This window comes from Chlorocebus sabaeus, chromosome 13 (assembly GCF_047675955.1).
Source record: "Chlorocebus sabaeus isolate Y175 chromosome 13, mChlSab1.0.hap1, whole genome shotgun sequence".
In the NCBI taxonomy this organism is placed as follows: domain Eukaryota; kingdom Metazoa; phylum Chordata; class Mammalia; order Primates; family Cercopithecidae; genus Chlorocebus; species Chlorocebus sabaeus.
This window is the reverse complement of record NC_132916.1, coordinates 76338740-76358050: the sequence shown is the minus strand read 5'-3', so window position 1 is coordinate 76358050 and position 19311 is coordinate 76338740. Positions and strand designations below refer to the sequence as shown.

Genomic DNA, 19311 nt, shown 5'->3' with positions numbered 1-19311 from the left:
TTTAATTTTAACTTCATTTTAATTGATCCTTGAACATGGGTTTGAACTGCACAAGTCCACTTATACAGGGATTTACCTCTACCTCTGCTACCCCTGAGACAGCAAGATCAACCCCTCACTCTTTCTCTTATTCTTCAGTCTACTCTATGGAAACACAACCTTGGTGATGATCCACTTCCACTTAAGGAATAGTAGATACATTTTCTCTTCCTTATGATTTTCTTAATAACATTCTTTTCTGTAGCCCGCTTTATTATATGAATACAGTATATAACACATCTAACATACAAAATATATGTTAATCTACTGTTTATGTTACTGGTAAGGCTTCCAGTCAACAGCAGGCTTTTAGAAGTTAAGTTTTTGGAGACTCAAAAAGTTATATGCAGAGGAGTTGGTGCCCAACCCACATTGTTTGAAGGTCAAGTATAATTGAAAACAAAATTTACTTATATGCTAATAAATTTTTCTTTTTTCTTAAATATACAAACAAACAACTCCACACTCCTCAGAACCAAACCGGGTGCCTCTCGATGAATATGCGAATGTGCAATCCTCGGGGTCCTGGCTGCTTAGCTCTTGGCACCTTCTTTCTCATGGTACTTTGTCTTCCTTTGGTAATACAATCCATGACTGGTAGAGCGCAACAAGTGTGGGTCTTTTCCATTTTCTACCTTTAAAAAACGCATTTAGAAGTACTCTGATTCGACTTTCTAATTTACTGTATGATGGATCTTTTATTTTTTTTCAGATCTAATTTACTGTATGATGGATCTTTTATTTTTTTGATCAATAAAAGTTTAGCTTTTTTTCCCATTTTTCTTCAATGCCATTTTAACTGCAATCCACACTCACTTAAGGCGTTTTCACCAAAATGTGTAACTGCCATCTGGCTCACACTTGATACCAGGCAAATTCCCTTACCCAGCTCTGTCTGTAATGACAGGGACATTTAAAAAATTATACTAATAAAACTTTTCTCATCTTCAGCTACCTTCCCTTGTTGCTAATCCCAAGCTTGTCTCAAGCCCTAGCCTTTTCCTTTTTCTCTTGGAACATCATTTCCAAATACTTCTTGAACATTTTTCCATTTATGTCTCACTATGCAAAACCAAAGCATATAAATTTCCCCAAACCAGTAAATTCTTCGAATGGCACTATTTATATTAATGACACTCCTGTTCTCATAGGCAGAAACACTTAAGATGAGCCATAGTTTGGGTTTCTCCCTTTCATTTGACCCATACATCTGATGGGATGCCAAGCCCTAAGGTATTTTATTGGACATTTTTGTTTCCTTCTTTCCATCGGTAATCTACTTCCATTACCCTAAGTTCGGGCTCTCATCACCATTTACTTAGACAATTCCCAACTGATTTCTTCACCCACAGCATCTCACTACTAACACAACTCAACTAAATTTTATAAGGCATAGTTATAATTCTGTGGCCTCAATCTAAAAAATCCTTAGTAGTTCCTCTTTATTTAATCATACTTATAATCTTACTCAAGTTTTTAAGACTCTTCACAAAATATCTTTAATCTACCCTCCTCGCCTTATCTCCCAATGCTACCCTATTTCAGTTCATTGTGGGAAATAAATAGAGCCACTCAATTTTCTCCAAACATAACCTGCACTTACCTACTTTTAGGCTTTTGCTTGAGGTATTCTGATAGGTGCCTTTTCTCCTACCTATCAAGATTCTGCTTATTTTCTACCTCAGTTACTGTCATCTTCCTGAAGTTTCTCCTGATTCCTACAACCTATATAGTTTCTCTCCCTCTTGAATACCTATAGCCATGTATCTCTCCCATGACACTTAGAGTACATTTGTTCTGTAGTTACTTCTGACTTTTCTCATGCCTCACTCTAAAGTGACTGGAAGTATCTTGTAAGCAAGGACTGTGTCATTTTGATACCCTGTGGAATTTAGCACAGTGTCTTGCATGTGAAAGGAATTCAATGAACACTTGCTGAAGGCAGATTTATAGTTAAGAATGTCTAAACCAATGCTTTTGCTATACCATTAGGATTTATTAAAATTCCCAGTAGCTTCTACTACTTACATCTAATAACTCCTTAAATCACATGCTTTCAATGCTATTGTGAAAGGACTCTTCAAAATGTGAAAACTATAAAACATGTTAAAGTCTTCTAAGTTTTCCTTTACTAAATAAAAAAGGTATAGCCAAATCCTAGTTATACCCTACAAAAAGTTTTTTTGCAATCAAATTTAGATTCATAGATTAAAAATATCCCCTTAAAATAACTATATGTAACATAATTACGATTATAGGTAGCCTCTGAAAACAATGTTATTAATTATGATAATACTATGGATCTTTTTTTAAACTGTAGTCTCTAAAAATATCTTTCTTTTGCTTGAGATTGCATTCCCATTATTTACAAATTATGATATGGTAGAAAAGAACTACTTACTATAAATAAAACAACTTTCCATAATCAACACCTCAATACAGAAAGTCTGTAATATGATACTGATTACAAATATTTATTAACTCTTTATAGTTTCCAAAGTTATTTTAGCAAAATACATTTTTAAAATTTTACAATGATAAATACACTTAATGTGGTACTTGTAAAGCATACATATACAAGGCAAATGAACATTTTCAGCTGCGATGTAGTGACAGTAATAGAAAACAATGATATGAGAAAAGTTGATAATAGAGATTCCACTGTAAATTAACCTGTAGAAAAACTCTTACTGATAACTATTAAAATTACAACAGGTGATTCACAACAACCTATACTTTAAATGTTAACTCATAGGTCAAATGAGCAATGTTCGAATTTAATAGACTAATTTAACTATATAAAATTCATAACCTAAAATTACATTTTTATTACATGATTTATCTATAAAAATTAAGATTACCAAAGCAACTTCTAAAGCTAGATCAGAACGGAAAAATCGACTGAATAAGAGTCAAGTTTGAAACTGACAGAGATAGGTTGCTTATTTTATTATCTGCCTAGACTTTTGAAAAAAAGTCAGAATTTTCAGCAATTCATGAATTACAACTTCCACTTACTCCTTTTAAGTTAAATATTATGGGTCTTTGTGGGCTCATTTATACAAGTTTGGCAAACTAAATAAATGGAATAAAAGTTTAATTTTAGTAGCTCTAGTAATAAGAACAGAAGTGAAAATAACTACCACTAAGCAAGGCCTACCATGTGCCAGGCACTAATACTTTACATTTATCATTTTATTGAATCTATATAACCACCTTGAAAAGTATTATCATCACAATTTAACAAATAGTTAAATAGAGGCTCAGAGAGGTTAAGTGACTGGCCCAGAATGACCAAGCTAGTATATGGTAGAGTCAGAATTTGTGTCTATCTCCAAGTCTAAACCTTTCTCTTAGGCAACTCCAGACAGCCATATTACCACTATCATACAGCTGGAACACTATGGTTATTATTGAGAATTAAAATTCTAGTTTAGATGTCAGAAATGTGCTTGAATATGTGATCTTTTTAGCTGATCTAAACTCAGACAAAATTTGTCATGAATGCTTCCATCCAGCTCTACTTGATACAATCATGCCACAAAATCACTGTTTTCATGCTACTGTCTGCAAACTTACAACATGCTACTTGTATATATCACTTTCTCCTCCCCACAGACAGCCTTATTCAACAAACTTTTATATTCCCAAATCAAAACATAATGCCAAGAGATGAATCTGTTCAGGTAAAAATCAGGGCAAGAAACTAATTCATATCAAAGTATATAATGGTTCTGATGTTTGCTTCCTATGGCTGACATTTGAAATGTGACAATCAGAAGTGTAACAAAATCACCCATGGTTTCTGACTTCTGGGTTACAGAATCCAGGATGGTGAAGCTATAGTGAAAGTACAGTGCTGCACAACTTCCCCATAAGCAAAAATGAATTCTATTCACAGAAGCTTCTGCTTCTATTCTGTGAATAGAAGGAGCTGCACAACAGCTCACTGGCCTCAGTGCTTATCAACACCTGGCAGTTTGAACCTATCAGTATAGTTGGAGTTACTCCCCATTGCCTCTCTGACCAACGTAAAATAATTAGCAGGCAAGAATCTCCACCAAATAACAGTTCAACAACAAAATGACTTGAGGGACACAAGAATGTTACAGATATATATTAGTCAAAGTTATAATTGGCTTATGGCATACATGGGCATGCTAGCTAAACCATAAACTGAATAGTCTATAAAAGCATGGAGTACACACTTTGATTAAATTACTTACACCATTTGTAAATGTGAGTATGCTTTAAAAAATAATTGGCTGGCCGGGCGCGGTGGCTCAAGCCTGTAATCCCAGCACTTTGGGAGGCCGAGACGGGCGGATCATGAGGTCAGGAGATCGAGACCATCCTGGCTAACCCGGTGAAACCCCGTCTCTACTAAAAAATACAAAAAACTAGCCGGGCGAGGTGGCGGGCGTCTGTAGTCCCAGCTACTCGGGAGGCTGAGGCAGGAGAATGGCATAAACCCGGATGGCGGAGCTTGCAGTGAGCTGAGATCGCGCCACTGCACTCCAGCCTGGGCGACAGAGCGAGACTCCGTCTCAAAAAAAAAAAAAAAAAAAAAAAAAAATTGGCTATGGTATTTTTAAAAGTATGTTTACATGTGTTTACCCAGATTTTTAAGAAACTAAAATACACAAAGCCACTTTAACTAGTAATATTTAATGCTACTGAAATCCTGGGCCTCTGAGAATCTGATGAAAACTCTAGATTCTGCTATAGAGGAAAAATGCACATTGTATGCCTCAGATATATTTGGTTTCAAATTATATGTTTTTTAGTGGAGAAAACTATGACCTCAAAATGTCTACTATTCTATATTCTATGATTAACTCTTGTTCTCTTATACTAGTGATATCACAGGGTTCTACTAAGTTGTTTTTCCTATGAATGAAACTTTCTACAAATGACAGTGGAATATATTGTTGCCTACTCACTCATAATCACATGCTTTCTGTCAGCATAACTGAGGTAAGATAATGATTTGGAAATGCTAAAATTAGTACGTTTAAACGGACCAACACCTAGGTTTGTATGATGTATAAGAAACATAGTCAAGAAATCCAGAGAACAAATGGTGGTGAGGGGTGTGGGCTAATGCAATGGAGAAAACCCAGTTATCTCTAAGATAGAGGTGGGTGAAATCATCCTTACACAATCACACCTATTTAGTCAAAGGCAACAGAAATTTCTTAAATAAAAAATGAGTTTAAAAAGATACCATGTTTTATATGTATTACATGAAATCTTACTTTTATCTTTGTTGAAATGTCATCTGTCCCTACATGATATCAAGGAGCTGTTTGTGGGTTGGATATAAAACAAAACGAATGTGTGAATATATTCATTCTGCTTTCATAATAAATGAATTGCACAGAAAGTGCTGTGGAAGAAATATAGTATCAAAAAGTTAGTAATGATGACTCTTGCTGATTCACTGTAACATAGAAAAACGTTAATCTATTTTAAATATTAAATATTTCATTATATACAAATAATTTTATAGAGTTCAAAGTAGGTTTTCAGATGGTTAAATGGGACATAACCACTTTTAATACAAATTAAAATTGCACAAATTCAATCCTATGCTAAGTTCTGTTTAGACATAAAGCATGAGAGGGCTAAGAAAATACATTCTTTTGGTTTGCTTCAATTTGTATTATAATTGTCTTTTTAAATTTACAGATGCATTCTAAAGACTATTCCAAAGAATGTTTAAACCTTAAGCATCTTAGTCATTTTAAATTTGCTTTCCAATGACTATCTTATAGTAATTATAAATCTTCTGATTTCCCCATCTTCCCATTATAGGGAGTTAAATTATTTTGAATATTTATTTTACTTACCTAAATCAGGCTTTAGGTCAGTAGGTAAGCTTAACTTCCTTGACATCTTTGCTGAAAAATAAAAGACAATTTTAAAATTCTGAAGAATATTTGATTCATACTAATATCAACTGATTTTCAAGATAGAAGTGAATACTTTTATTACTAAAACTAGATACTGAGATTATTAAAAAATGAGTAATATTAGGAGTGGAAAGTAAATCTTATTTTCAACTGTTTATTTTCTAATTTTTTGAGACAGGGTCTCATTCTATTGCCTGGACTGAGTGCAGTGGTGCGATCACAGCTCACTGCGGTCTCAATCATCTGGGCTCAAGTGATCCTCCCACCTCAGCCTCCCAAGTAGCTGGAACTACAGGAATGTAACCACTGTGCCTGGCTATTTAGGATTTTTTTGTAGAGATGGGGTCTCACTTTGTTACCCAGGCTGGTCTCAAACTCCTGCCTTGGCGTCCCAAAGTCCTGGGATTACAGGCATGAGCCACCATGCCTGGCTAACTTTTAAAAAATTTCTACTTACTTGATGTAATATATTTTTGTACTTAACATTTTTACTTTAAGGAAGCCTTTTAAATTGTAACTTATAATTATTTCTTAGGCTCACAGGAAAGGGTTAGGCTTTTCTGAGTGAGTAAAAGTAACTTCTCAGAAGAAAGGTGTTGCAGACAAAGAGAATAGAAGCTGAAGACTAAGTTGGGGTATGTGATATAAAATCTTTCCAGCTCATCATCGTTATAGCTATTGGGTTCATTCATTTTTTTTTTTTTTAATTGAGGTGAATTCTTACTCTGTTGCCCAGGCTGAAATGCAGTGGTGTGATCTCGGCTCACTGCAACCTCTGCCTCTCAGGGTGAAGGGATTCTCCCGCCTCAGCTCCTGAGTAGTTGGGATTCCAGGTGCAAGCCACCACTGCCAGCTAATTTTTGTATTCTTAATGGAGACGGGGTTTCACCATGTTGGCCAGGCTGGCCTCGAACTCCTGACCTCAAGTGATCCACCCACTTAGGCCTCCCAAAATGCTGGGATTACAGGAGTGAGTCACCATGCCTGGCTGGGTTTGTTACTTTTTAAGTTAATTTCTAGTTTATAGGCCAAACCTATATCTAATCAAATTTAAGTATTTGATTACATCATACAATATCTGACTCAACCACTCCTTGATATAAGTTCTCTCTTCTATTTATATTTTAGTGAAAAACAAAAACTGAGTAAGATCATGCATAATCTAAAACTACGGTATTTACATAAGATGCAAACCACAGGTATTTTTCTGTAACATTGGAAAAAGAGTCAATGTATAAACTTACTGGAATCCACTTTCCATCCTCAAAATCAGTTATTGTCTTAATCTAGAAAGTGACTTAAAGTTAGGGGTTGTTCAACTACATCTATCATGTTAGTGGTAGTGCATGCGTAAAAGAAAAGTGCTTCCTATGTGAAATTTTCAAAAAGCATTTGTTTGTTAATACAGGAATGCATATATTAGGTTAAATTTTGGACTGTTAGGAGATATTTAAAGCACAGACCCTGCTAGTCCATAAGGGCGCCATGTAAACAAAGAGAAATCCAGTCATAGTACATGACTTCCACATCTAAAAAAATGACAAATCCAGTGTTAGGAAAGAGGCATTAGGCAGACTGGGAAGGAATGGGGGTTGGAAGGGACATCAAGTTTTCACTTCTCAGCTTCATTAACTTAATTAGTATCCTTCAGCAAACAACAATGGGTTAAATTTATAAAACAGTCACCCTATTTTCACTGACGTAAAAAATTTCAGTTAAAAGAGAAAATGCAATACAAAATTAAAATGGTCAAATAACATCTGTATGTAGCTGATATCACACACATGGTTGTTCTTGTGCTTGAAATCCAATACCCTTAAAATTAGAAAATATTATATCTCTAAAACAGTCCTCCAAAAGGCAATATTAAACACACTGAAAAATCCAGAGATTTTTATCAAATATCATAGATGCAATACACCCTGATAAGTAATATCTATACAATGTGCATGATGTCAGATGTAGAAAATAAATTTGGCACAGTCTAAAGATAACTCTTTTAGAATCATATGATATGGACGCCACCTCTCTAGACATCACTACTCTGATTTGATCAAGTTATTTTAAATCCTGTGATTCTCAAACTTGAATGTGCACACCAGTCACATGGAGATATTGTTAAAATCCACACCTTGATTCTGTCCTCTGGGACTAGGGCTTAAGAGACATTTCAAACGAGCTCCCAGGAGCTGCTGATGCTGTTGGTCTGTGGATCACACTTTTGAGTAGCAAGGTCCTTAGACACTAAGCAACTTCATGGTAGTAACCAAGACAAAATTATTAATCCCAGTATGTATACATAATTAGGCTCACCAAAAACATTTTGTGAACAAGCCTTAATAAATGTGGAAGAGTAAGTATAGTGGTTAGGACTGGGTTTGGAATCAGCTCAAACCTAGGTTCAAATCCACTTTAACTAACTACTACATGTGTAACCTTAGTAATCACTTTGCCTCTCTAAACTTCAGGTTTCCTCACTTGTAATATGAGGACAGGCAGTTGTGAGGATTATGTAAGATGACATAAGCAAAGAACTGAGCATAATACCTGGCACATAGTATGATTTAATAAATATTATTATTTGTTGTTAATAACAAGATGAGATATAAACTTTTTATAAAATGTAGAACACTATACAATGAGCTATTATTACACTTGCAAATAACCTAATGTTCCTTCATTCTAATTCTATGGCAAAATTCTAAGTAACTAAAACAAAACCATAAAAAAAAATTAGGACAAAAGTATAGAATGCAACGTACCACTATAATAAGTTCAACCTTTTAAGTTCATTTCAAAAACTAAACTCAATATATATGGCTAACCGAAGGAGAGTAATAACTTCAGTGATTTATAAGATAAAAGTAACAAATTCATCTCTAAATACATTAAATGTTACATACATATTTTCATCAATTAGGAATGTTTATTTATCATATTTATGCTTTCATTCACTATCTATACATACATTGCTGCCAAAAAATATACCAGCAGAAAATTTCCTTCTGAATTTTCTAGGTGCAGGCTTTGGATCCTCCTTAGGATTTCTACTGAAAGTAATTTTATATAACCTCAAATATTCTTAAAAATTTATGTTAGCCTCTCCCATAGAATAAAAGTTTTTTTCTAGTACTATTTTTAATTTCATTATTATGTAAAAAATACTAAATATAACTAACCAGCTTTCCAAATAATTCTGTTATTCTAGTTTCAACATTTTTTTGAGAGGTTAAAATCACACACAAAATGACTAGGAAGATTTTTGAATAATTTTACTATAAACATTACGTAAATTTTAATATAGTCAATTTATTATTTTCTCCTGAAACACTTTGCAAGTGGATATCCACAACCTGGACACCAACTTTGACGGGTATTTAAGCCATATTGCTATTATATTTGGATAAAATTATAAGCAATCTCCTTGAATGCAGAACTGGAAATGACATTAGAAGATTAACTTTTGTTATTTTGTGTTAATTCTAGATATCAAGTAATATTTAAAAATATAGAGCTAAGAGCTTCCATGAGGAGAGAAAAACTTGTTACATGTGGAGGCATGAATATTCATTTATTAAATATCTACTGGGCATATGCCCGTAATGTGCCAGAGGGCAGGGATATACTTCCAGCTTCCCAGGAGCTCACATTAGATGAAACAACTCAAAAATGTAGTATGTAATACTCACAGAGGTAGGCATAAAGTGTCAACTGGAGTACACGGGATTTATACCTATCTCAGTCTGCAACACTTATCTAAGACCGTGGGTAGTGGAGACAAAACCGGCAAGAGACTTTGTACATTTTCACAAAACAAGATGTTCCCCAAACATTTCTTTTTTGGTTAACAGTATATTTTCTTTTGATGTAAAACTTACATACAAATGCAGAAATTTTAAAGGTATATTCACTGGGTTTTGATAATATATACATCTCTGCAACTCAAACTGTTGCAACTCAAACTGTTGCAGAGAACATTACCATTCACCCTAAAAAGGACATGCATGCTTCTTCCTAATCAAACCCTGTCCCATTTCCAGGATAACCACTGCTCTGATGCTTTTTAAGCACAGATCAGTTTTGCCTGTTCTACAACATCATACTGATGAAATCACAGTATTGACTCTTGTGTAAGGCATCTTAAATTCAGGATAATGTTTTTCACCTTCTTCCTGAAAATATTTTAAGATTTGTATTTTTCTTCAATGCACAGAATGAATGTAAATACACATCCTCTTAATTAACAGATTCAGAGGGCCATATCAGATTATATTCTCTTACTGTATTTTACGTTATACATGCATTTTTATCTTTGAATTATTTTGAGTTATGTGTTTTCATAGCAAATTTGGACAAAAAAGAATAAAGAAACAGAAAAAAGGTCGCTATTAATGCCCATAGTCAGAAGCAACATTTTTGCATATTTCCTACCAGTCACTTTTAAAAATCCACTTTTCTTTACATAGTTGAGATCAACTATATAAAGAAATCTGTATCCTGCTGCCTTTCACTATTAAAATAAGCATTTCTTAATGTCATTATCTGTCAGTATATTTTAATGGCTGCATATTTATATGAACACTTATGAATCAGGCATTCAATTTTTCAGTATACACAAGAATAAAAATGTTGTACATAAATATTTGCATATAGTTTGGATTTCCTTAGGATAGGGTTTTACAGGGTGAAATTAATGCCAGTACTACTCCCCCAAATCTCAAGGAGCTCTAAAATGTGCCTTTAATATTTTTTCAAAGGTATATTAAGTATAATACTACAAAAACTTCTGTTTAGATGAAAACAAAGAAAAACATATGTAACTTTGGTAAAATGTCAAAGTTTTGCTCACAACTATATCCCCTCAAAACTTAAGAAGTTGGTCCATTTTGTTACTGTATTGAGTGCAGCTGAGAAATCTGAATGTTAACTAGTTATCACCTATCTACCTCTGAATCTTGTCTATTTTGCATGCGTGCCTTTCACAGGGTGGGGGTAGGGAGTAGGAGGAAGGAGGTGAGGGAGAGGGAGGAAGGGAGGCAAAGGATTTAAATCCTAGGATGTCTGTAATGGGTTTCTTTCCCTTGCATGAAGAGGCATCTATCTAAATGCTTCTAAGTGGCAGGCAGGAGAACTGTGCAGTATCTACCAAGGCTTTGTCTTGAGTGGCAATGTTGACTTTGGGTTGTGATCACATATCCTTACCTAATTCCTGCTGAAACTGAATGGCCATGTTTTTCTTTGATTTCATAAGTACTTTAGTGTAAAGCTGAGAAAACCTCAGAGAGCAGTTGTTAACCAGATATAATGTCATGACTAACATTTAAAGTAAAATTTTAAACTGCTTTTGTAAAAATAATTCATTCTTATTATAAATAATTCAAATAATGCAGAAAAGCACACATTAAAAAAAATCACCCAACATCCTACTAACCAGAAATAACCATTAAAATTAGTTGAACATCCATTTAATATCTTTGTATAAATACAGATAGCCACTAATATTTGCAGAAACATGTGATACTATATGCTTAAATACAATAAACATTTGCTTTTCCTTACATCTAACTAAAGTGAAACTAAAGTAACTACTGTATTTCAAACTTTTTTTTTTTTTACTACAAGATATATCATTTCTTAAAAGCTCTAAGGCTAGGAAAATACATTGAGAAAAACATTCAGAGGTTGAAATATTTCCATAACTATTAAACAGTAAATATCGGCTCTCAGCTATGAAAGATCAGGAAAGTAGCCCTCTTTTCCTGTTATGATCAAACATTCCTTCTTCTTGATTTTTATTAGTTATATTATTTTCACATTTATAAGTTTTAAAACATATTGTATATTATAATCACAACTTGTACAAAGGTTTAGTGTAGGTTTTAAGTTTAAATGGATTTAAAGATCAACATCAATCTTCCTGCCATGGCTTTCCATCTCTTGGGTTATTTTGCTGTAGTACTTAATTGTGAAACTTTCACCATGAGGTAGTTTTTAAAAACTACTGCTATATTCCTTCATGGTTAGAAATGTCTGCCTACTGTCTTCATACTTGAAAACTGTTCACCTTCATCCTTGAAAACTCTTTACCTCTATTATTTAGGTATTCTTTCACTGATATCTACTTTTTGCTATTTCATTCCTTCTATTAACTTGGCGTTTAATCTGTCCTTCTTTTTCTAACTTAAGACAAAGACTTGAGATCATTGCTTTAAAACAGTTCCAATGCAAGCATTCAAAATATACAGTTCTCAGGACCTAGCTTCAATCTACGGAGATTTCTAGGACTCTTGTTGGAGCAGTTCCTCTTCTCTAGCAAGTATTTCAGTCACACCAGCAACCCAGAACTCCACTGTCTGCCTCCTTAGCTTCTGACATCGCAGCTCCACTTGTGCTGCAACGGGAACATGCTGTGGCAGAAAGCTGAGCAGAAAGGTGGGAGAAACGTGGGGCTCACCTCATGTATATTCATTTTCTCAAGGATGACAGTCCTGGAAAGCCTGTTGTTCAATACCTGGAAATACTAAGCCTGTATCTTTTGACCAATTTTTACAGTTGTTTTTAGTGGGTGGCTAAGTCCTAAACCTAAGGCCTAAAGTTGAGCTTCTGGCTAAAAGTTTTTTTTTTTTTTTTTTGAGGAGACTCACCCTGTTACCCTACGCTAAGTGAAGTGGTGTAATCTCGGCTCACTGAAACCTCCGTCTCCTGGGTTCAAGTGATTCTCCTGCCTCAGCCTCCTCAGTAGCTGGCATTACAGGCGCTCGCCATTATGCCCAGATAATTTTTTTGTACTTTTATTAGGGACGGGGTTCACCATGTTGGCCCAGCTGTTCTCGAACTATTGACCTCAAGTGATCCACCCACCTCGGCCTCCCAAAGTGCTAGGATTAAAGGCATGAGCCACTGCGCCTGGCCATATCTTTCAATTTTTGCGACTTGTGGGGAATATACTTGCTTCAGGTCTGTTTAGTGAACCTCCTTGATGGCAAGACCACAAGAAGCAGACCCATCTCCGGAGAACCTCTAGTCAGTCGGTCCTCCTGGCTTGTACCTTGTACTCTGCTATAACTTTGTGATGATGGGGTTGTAGAATTTGTCCAACAATTTTGTGATGTTCATATTTCTAATTCCCAGGAGTCCCAGAATCACTTATGAAACTCATTTACCCAGCTAGCTTGTTTCACTGTACTTATCAAGAAACTTCTGTTCATGTCTTGAAGTTACTCATCTTCTATTGTGACCTTCAAACTGAAAGCATGCCATCTGGGTGAGTTCTTGGAAGACACACAGTTTCTGTTTTCTTCTTCCACTGTGTATTCTTCAACCCTTGCCCCTGACAGAAGGTTTCTTAAATCTGAGGAAAACTAGTCTCAGAGAGTGTAGGCAGGTGGTTAAGGCGGGTCATTGCTTTCTTCTTATAAACCTGAATAAGGACATCAAACTGTCTGGTTGCATAGAGCTGCATTTGCTTAGTAGGAATAATGAAGTTATACCTGATCACAATGATTATGTCTGCAATGCACATTTCAATACCAAGGAAAGATGTATGATGTCCAAGAGAAGCAAATTAAACAGATGTTTTGTAATTTTCCTTTACTGCTTCTACCCATTGTGTCCACATCTTTTTTCTAAAGTGTTCTTGAAAGAAAAACAGAACTATAACTTCACTTTTTGGAATTTGAAATTTATAGTAAAAAATAAAGCAAAGGTAAAAGGTAAAAAGAATTATTATGACTGATGAAGCTGTCATAAAAGTAAGTTGATTTTTGTTTATACTGAGAGTTTCAACAATTAGAATAAAATGACAATATTACTTTTGTCACCACAGGCAGAGATCCAACATGACTCTCTTGAAAGGGATAATGTTGGAATGTATTTGTGTTAAATAAAACAACTGAGATAGTAAAGGAATTTTAAAAACTCAGTTTGCAGGATATAGCAGGGAATCCAAGAGGAAAAGTGGAACCAAGAAGTAGAAACTCTCTTGTCAAGTATCACATGTATTTTAGTAGCCATTAGAACTAATAATACTAATGTCTATCTCCATGCTAAAATATTCCAGGAGTTCAGAAACAGAATTTACCTTGCAAAACACTTTATATATGTATGTTTCCAGCATTTAATGTGTGCTTAATAAACACAATGAATAAATAATTGCAATGAATAAAGGAACCAAAACTGTCATTGGAATTTTACTTCTATAGAATGATAAATTTCTTCACAAATGAAAAGAAATAAAGTGAAAAAGAGGGCAAATTAAATACAGACTGTAAATCAAAAAGATGACTTTTGGAAATACCCATAGAATCTATACCCATTACCTGAAATAGAGGTAAATCTTTAAAGAGATATCAGTACTTGTCTAGTAAAGATTTGACTATGCCAAGTTTTTTTCATTCTTGAACTCAAAGAGCTTTTTTCTTCAATTTTTTTTCCTGACCCATCTGCTTTCCAAGCATTCATAAAACTTAATGTCTAAATAACATCATAATTAAACTCTTTGCAACATCTCAAAGAGAATTCTGTACAGAATACAAGGTATTACATAAACCTAACACAGTAAGTGTTATGGAATGAATTGCATCCTTGCAAAATTCATATATAAAAGCCCTAAGCCCCAGTTCCTCTCCTATATTTGGAGACAAGCCTTAAAGAAGTGATTAAGTTAAAATGATGCCCTTAGGCTGCGCCCTAATCCAATTTGATTGGTTCTTATAAGAAGAAGAAATGTGGATACACAGACACCAGGGTCGTGCTCTGCATAGAAACCTATGTGGGGATACAATGAGAATGCAGCTGTCTGTAAGCCAAGGAGAGAGGCATCAGAAGACATCAAACTCACTGACACCCTGATCTTGGACTTCTAACCTCCTGAATTGTTTAAGCCTCTTAGTCTGTGGTATTTTGTGGTGACTGTCCTAACAAACTAATAAAATAGGTAATGACAGAACATAAATTGCCACATTTATAGTTTTGTTCAAATAATAGTTGACAAAGTTTAATTTCAGTAATGTAAATTTAACTCAGACTAATTTTCTTTATGCTAGGAAGCAAACTACAGGTTATTTCTAGAAAGGTCACTGCATATCCTTTTAATGTAAAAAAAGGCAGTTCAACAGAGAGATAAGTACACATACAGTAAGTACAGGAATATGAAACACAGACTTTCCAGCATATTTTATTAAGAAATCTGACAGAAAATACATTCAAAAGTAAAATTTAAATTTAAATATACAATATTCAATTTTTATTCATTCTAAAGAAGAAAAATAATTTGTTAGTACTCAGACTCATATAATAATTTTGAAGTATCTGCCTATCAAATTCAGTTCTTGACCAATTAAGGTCAAGTAATAATTTTCCTTCAAAACAGAAAATATTAAAATCACCTGTAAAAAATGGTATCATTGTACACTACTAATCATCCCTTTCAAACTGAGCGTGTCTTCTTTCAACAGCCATCTTGTGGATTGAATATAAAAGCTAAATTCTACAAATTCAGTGGCCACGTTTTAGGTTGAATACTGGGGAATGTAAAGTAGAAATACCAGCACTACTTTGAGTTTTACAATGAATAAAATAATTTGATAACATACTACTTAATTTAATACACACGTTTTCATTCATATGGCAACGAATCTAAATGAACCTTTGTGAATTTATTTTTTAACTTGTAAATACAAAAGAATTGAGAAGACGCACAAGAAAAAGCAATAACATAAGAAAGAAAAAGTGGATACTTGAGTATGAAGCATGAAACACGCTACACATAGTAAAACAAGACTCAAAAAGCCTGGATTCTGGTCCTGAGTCATTACCATGGAGCATTACTTTGGATGTGTAACCTAACTTCTCTGACATTCAATTTCTTTTCTTGAAAAATAAAGGTGTTAGAACTGCTTTAAAATTGTGTGAGTTAATGAGTTAGTGATGTAGAATAAAACAACAAAGAGAAGATTTTAGTTATGTTGGAACACTTTAAAAAAGGAATCATTGAGATTCATGTTTAACAGAACTAATAAAAACAGCACTTGAACAGTATTGTCATTTAAACTGAATTCAAAAATTATTCCCGTTTTTGCTAAGTTAACGCTTACCTAAATAATTATGCTAACTCAGAATTGGAGAGATAAAAGTGACTTTGGAAGTATAATTTTCCCTCTATTAATAAATACCACATGAAAAAAATAGCTGGTATAGTGTCTAGAATTTAGGAGGTGCCCAATAAATGAAGCTATTATTTTTATTTGTTTTTGGCAAAGCACTCATTTAAGTAACCATAATTTTGAGTCGCTATTTTTTTATCCTTAGTATTATTTTCCCCTCACAACTTCATGTAACCAGAAGGAATTTGGTAATCATTCCTTCTCTAAGAAAATTAGTAATAAAACTGGATACAGACCAGGTCACAGACTATGGGTTCCATCTAGAAATCTACTTTTAGCATGAAATAAAACCATAATGAAATAGAATAATCTTTAGAAAAGGTTTATCATGTAGTTTCAAATTTATCGAACAATGCTAGCATGTAGGCTGTATTTTATTCATAAGTATATCATGAAAAATTTGATTAATACATTGTTAACAAAGATATGCATTGTAGGACTATTTTTATATGAATTAAAAATAAAAAGTTTTGTGAAACTCCATACTTTCAATTTTTTATAAAACAAATAACAAGTAAATAAAAAAACTGATACCCTATCTTATTTTCTAAGTGATTTATAGTAGTACAGGAAAAACTATGGATTCTGAAAATGTTGGTAATTAAGATTTTACTAATAAAAATTTATAAGGTATACACAGGCAAAACAAATTACCATATGCATATATGTTACATGCATGAAGCTTTCTTCGTGGATGCTGCAATTACATTATATTGTTATGTTTTTCCTGTCAAACTCACAAGACTAAAGCTATTTCTTTATAGGCTGCTCTTCTTATGCAAGATCAAAGTCACTGTCAGGATCATTCATCTGATTTAGTTTTCAATCAGGAAATAAACTATGAAGCTAGGCTTTGGGTAGATGGGCTAGGGTACTTCAGAGTTTGCTCTAGTTATCCTTCCTTTGAGTCTAGTCTTTGAGGAAGGCAGACTTTCAGATACTATATTATGCTTGAGTGATGGGTACCAAGATGGCATTCATGATCTGGCTCTAATACAGAACTTAATCTTTTTTTTTTTTTTTCCCCAGATTATTGTATAGATAGAACAGGGCCATAACCAAATTATGTGGTTATTAATCACACCATGAATTTGCTTTGGAATCCATTAGTTTTCTGTAAATTGTATTAAGAGAGAAAATAGCATAGTGTTTAAGAGGACAGACCGTGGAGTGGGGCTACCTGGGTATAAATCCTGCTCTCATTTATTAGCTGTGCACCAACAAATACATTACTTATATTCAGTTTCCTTATCTGTGAAACAGGGAAACAGTAGTAACGAACCCACTGAGATGATTGTGTGGATTGAGAAAAATTATTTATAAAAAGAGCTGGCACATGCCAGAAAAATTATAAGATAAAGGCTAAATACATTCAAAAAGCTTATTATAGTCTCAGCTATCTCAGCTGTCCTGTCAGGCAGTTTAAAAAAAAAAGGTAGGGTGCTTGATTTCCCATGCTTGGGTTAACCATTAAATTGTGACTGCCACTCTGTACCACCCACCCACAACACATAAACACAAACCCACACACAAACCCACACACACAAACTGACACCAGCAGCAGTTACTCTCAAAGAACAGGTAAAACTCAGGGGCAAACTTTCAGGGCCAAGCTATTTATTCACCTTCCACACAAGGTGGCTCTTTTACTAGTGCAACCCTGGAGGTACTAATTCTTACGTTTTGGCCACTGCATAACTACCTAAAGTTAAAGCTATAAATGCTTGTATATTGAGGAAGAAGAGGTGGTAAGTTCATGAGATTCAGGATACTTCATAGCAGGTACGAGATCGGACGGTAAGGTGAGTTCAGAATGCTCAAGAAGTCCTAATACTTTTGACATCACAGCTTCACGCACATAATATCAGTCTTGACAGAGAGGTCCTCAGAAGATCTACGAGTTTTTTTCCAAGGTTTCATTGACATTTTATGTTTTTTTGATAGCATATTTTACATTAATTCTTATAACAAAACTAGATACTAATGTAGGGAGATAAACTAATGTGTTAGTTTTTCAAATGCAAAAACTTTACAGTCTAAAATGGGGCAGTCTTCCTTTGAAAGAAGAAAAAAATTGTGACACTAACTTCCCTTATATATACCCAAATCTTGTGATTAAGAAAAACCACACACACACTGAAAGGTTCCAAACAAAGCCAAAGGATATAACAATGGTTCCTGAGGTTTAAAAATAATTATGTGTAACTGTTCTACAACAATTTTGAAAAGCTGAATGAAGCTAACACAACATGCTTTCCCCAAAATATATGACTACAGAAACTGGCATGACAAAAAGTAAAACTCCCCAATAAGATAAAAATAAATCAAGAATGTCATCAAAGAACTATCCTTCCAATAACATTATCAACACTGATAAATTTGCTAATGTAGTCTTTCAAATAGTCAAGCTCAAGTATTCCATGTTATATATTCTATTTAAAACACAGAAAAAAATGGGAAGGTAGTCAGTACATTTAATAAATAGAAGCCCAGCACAAAATATAAGACAAAAAAAATGTTTTTAAAAATTTAATTACGTACAAAGTCCCTTTCATGCAAGATAAAGTCCCTAGGTAATTTAAAAAGTTGTTTAGTAAAATATAAGTAGGAAAATCTTTTCTTTTTGCATAATAAGACAACAAAAGAACCTCTAATGTACTATTAAGATAGAATACACAATAACTGAAATTGGTTATTAAAGACTATTGTGCCATAGTGCTAGTACATGATTACAGTGATTTAACTATTACCAAAAGAGTCACTAAAAACCCACAAATACAAAGATAAATAATTGATTTTCCATAAATGAAGAGCCCTTTGCCCAAGAATAAACCACCTTATTTTAAAAATGACAAGGGGCTAACAGTCAGTCACCGTTAATACGACTAAACAGGGTTCAATTTACAAAATACGCACAACATGGACGTTACTTCTAAGAATTTTTGAAAATTTAAGCATATCTAAAACATTATCAGTTGAGAAAAAGTAAAACTATTCCACCTGCCTATAAATTCCTCTAATTTGACTGACCTCAGAGAGTATGTGCTAGAGGTTTTGGGAGGAAATAATACAATAACTGTATAATAAAAATTTGGAATTTAAATCAAAGATCAAATTTATCCTCTTTTTCTAAAAGTGTTTTTCAAGACTTTAAAAATCTTTGCAGAACATCTGAACTTTCATGACCTTAAAAC

General features: G+C 33.9%; 1 protein-coding gene across 5 annotated transcripts in view; it reads right to left on the bottom strand.

Annotated features, from left to right (window-relative positions):
* The window catches only part of STXBP5 (syntaxin binding protein 5), a 197290-nt gene that overhangs the window by 30698 nt on the left and 147281 nt on the right, over positions 1–19311 (bottom strand). For all 5 annotated transcript variants that reach the window (XR_005241596.2, XM_038002284.2, XM_038002282.2 and 2 more), the window contains one exon: positions 5892–5942. Coding sequence is in view for 4 of the 5 variants with exons in the window: in XM_038002284.2 (XP_037858212.1) it covers positions 5892–5942 (51 nt within the window). In the remaining variant the exon portion in view is untranslated. The remainder of the gene's footprint in view (positions 1–5891; positions 5943–19311) is intronic.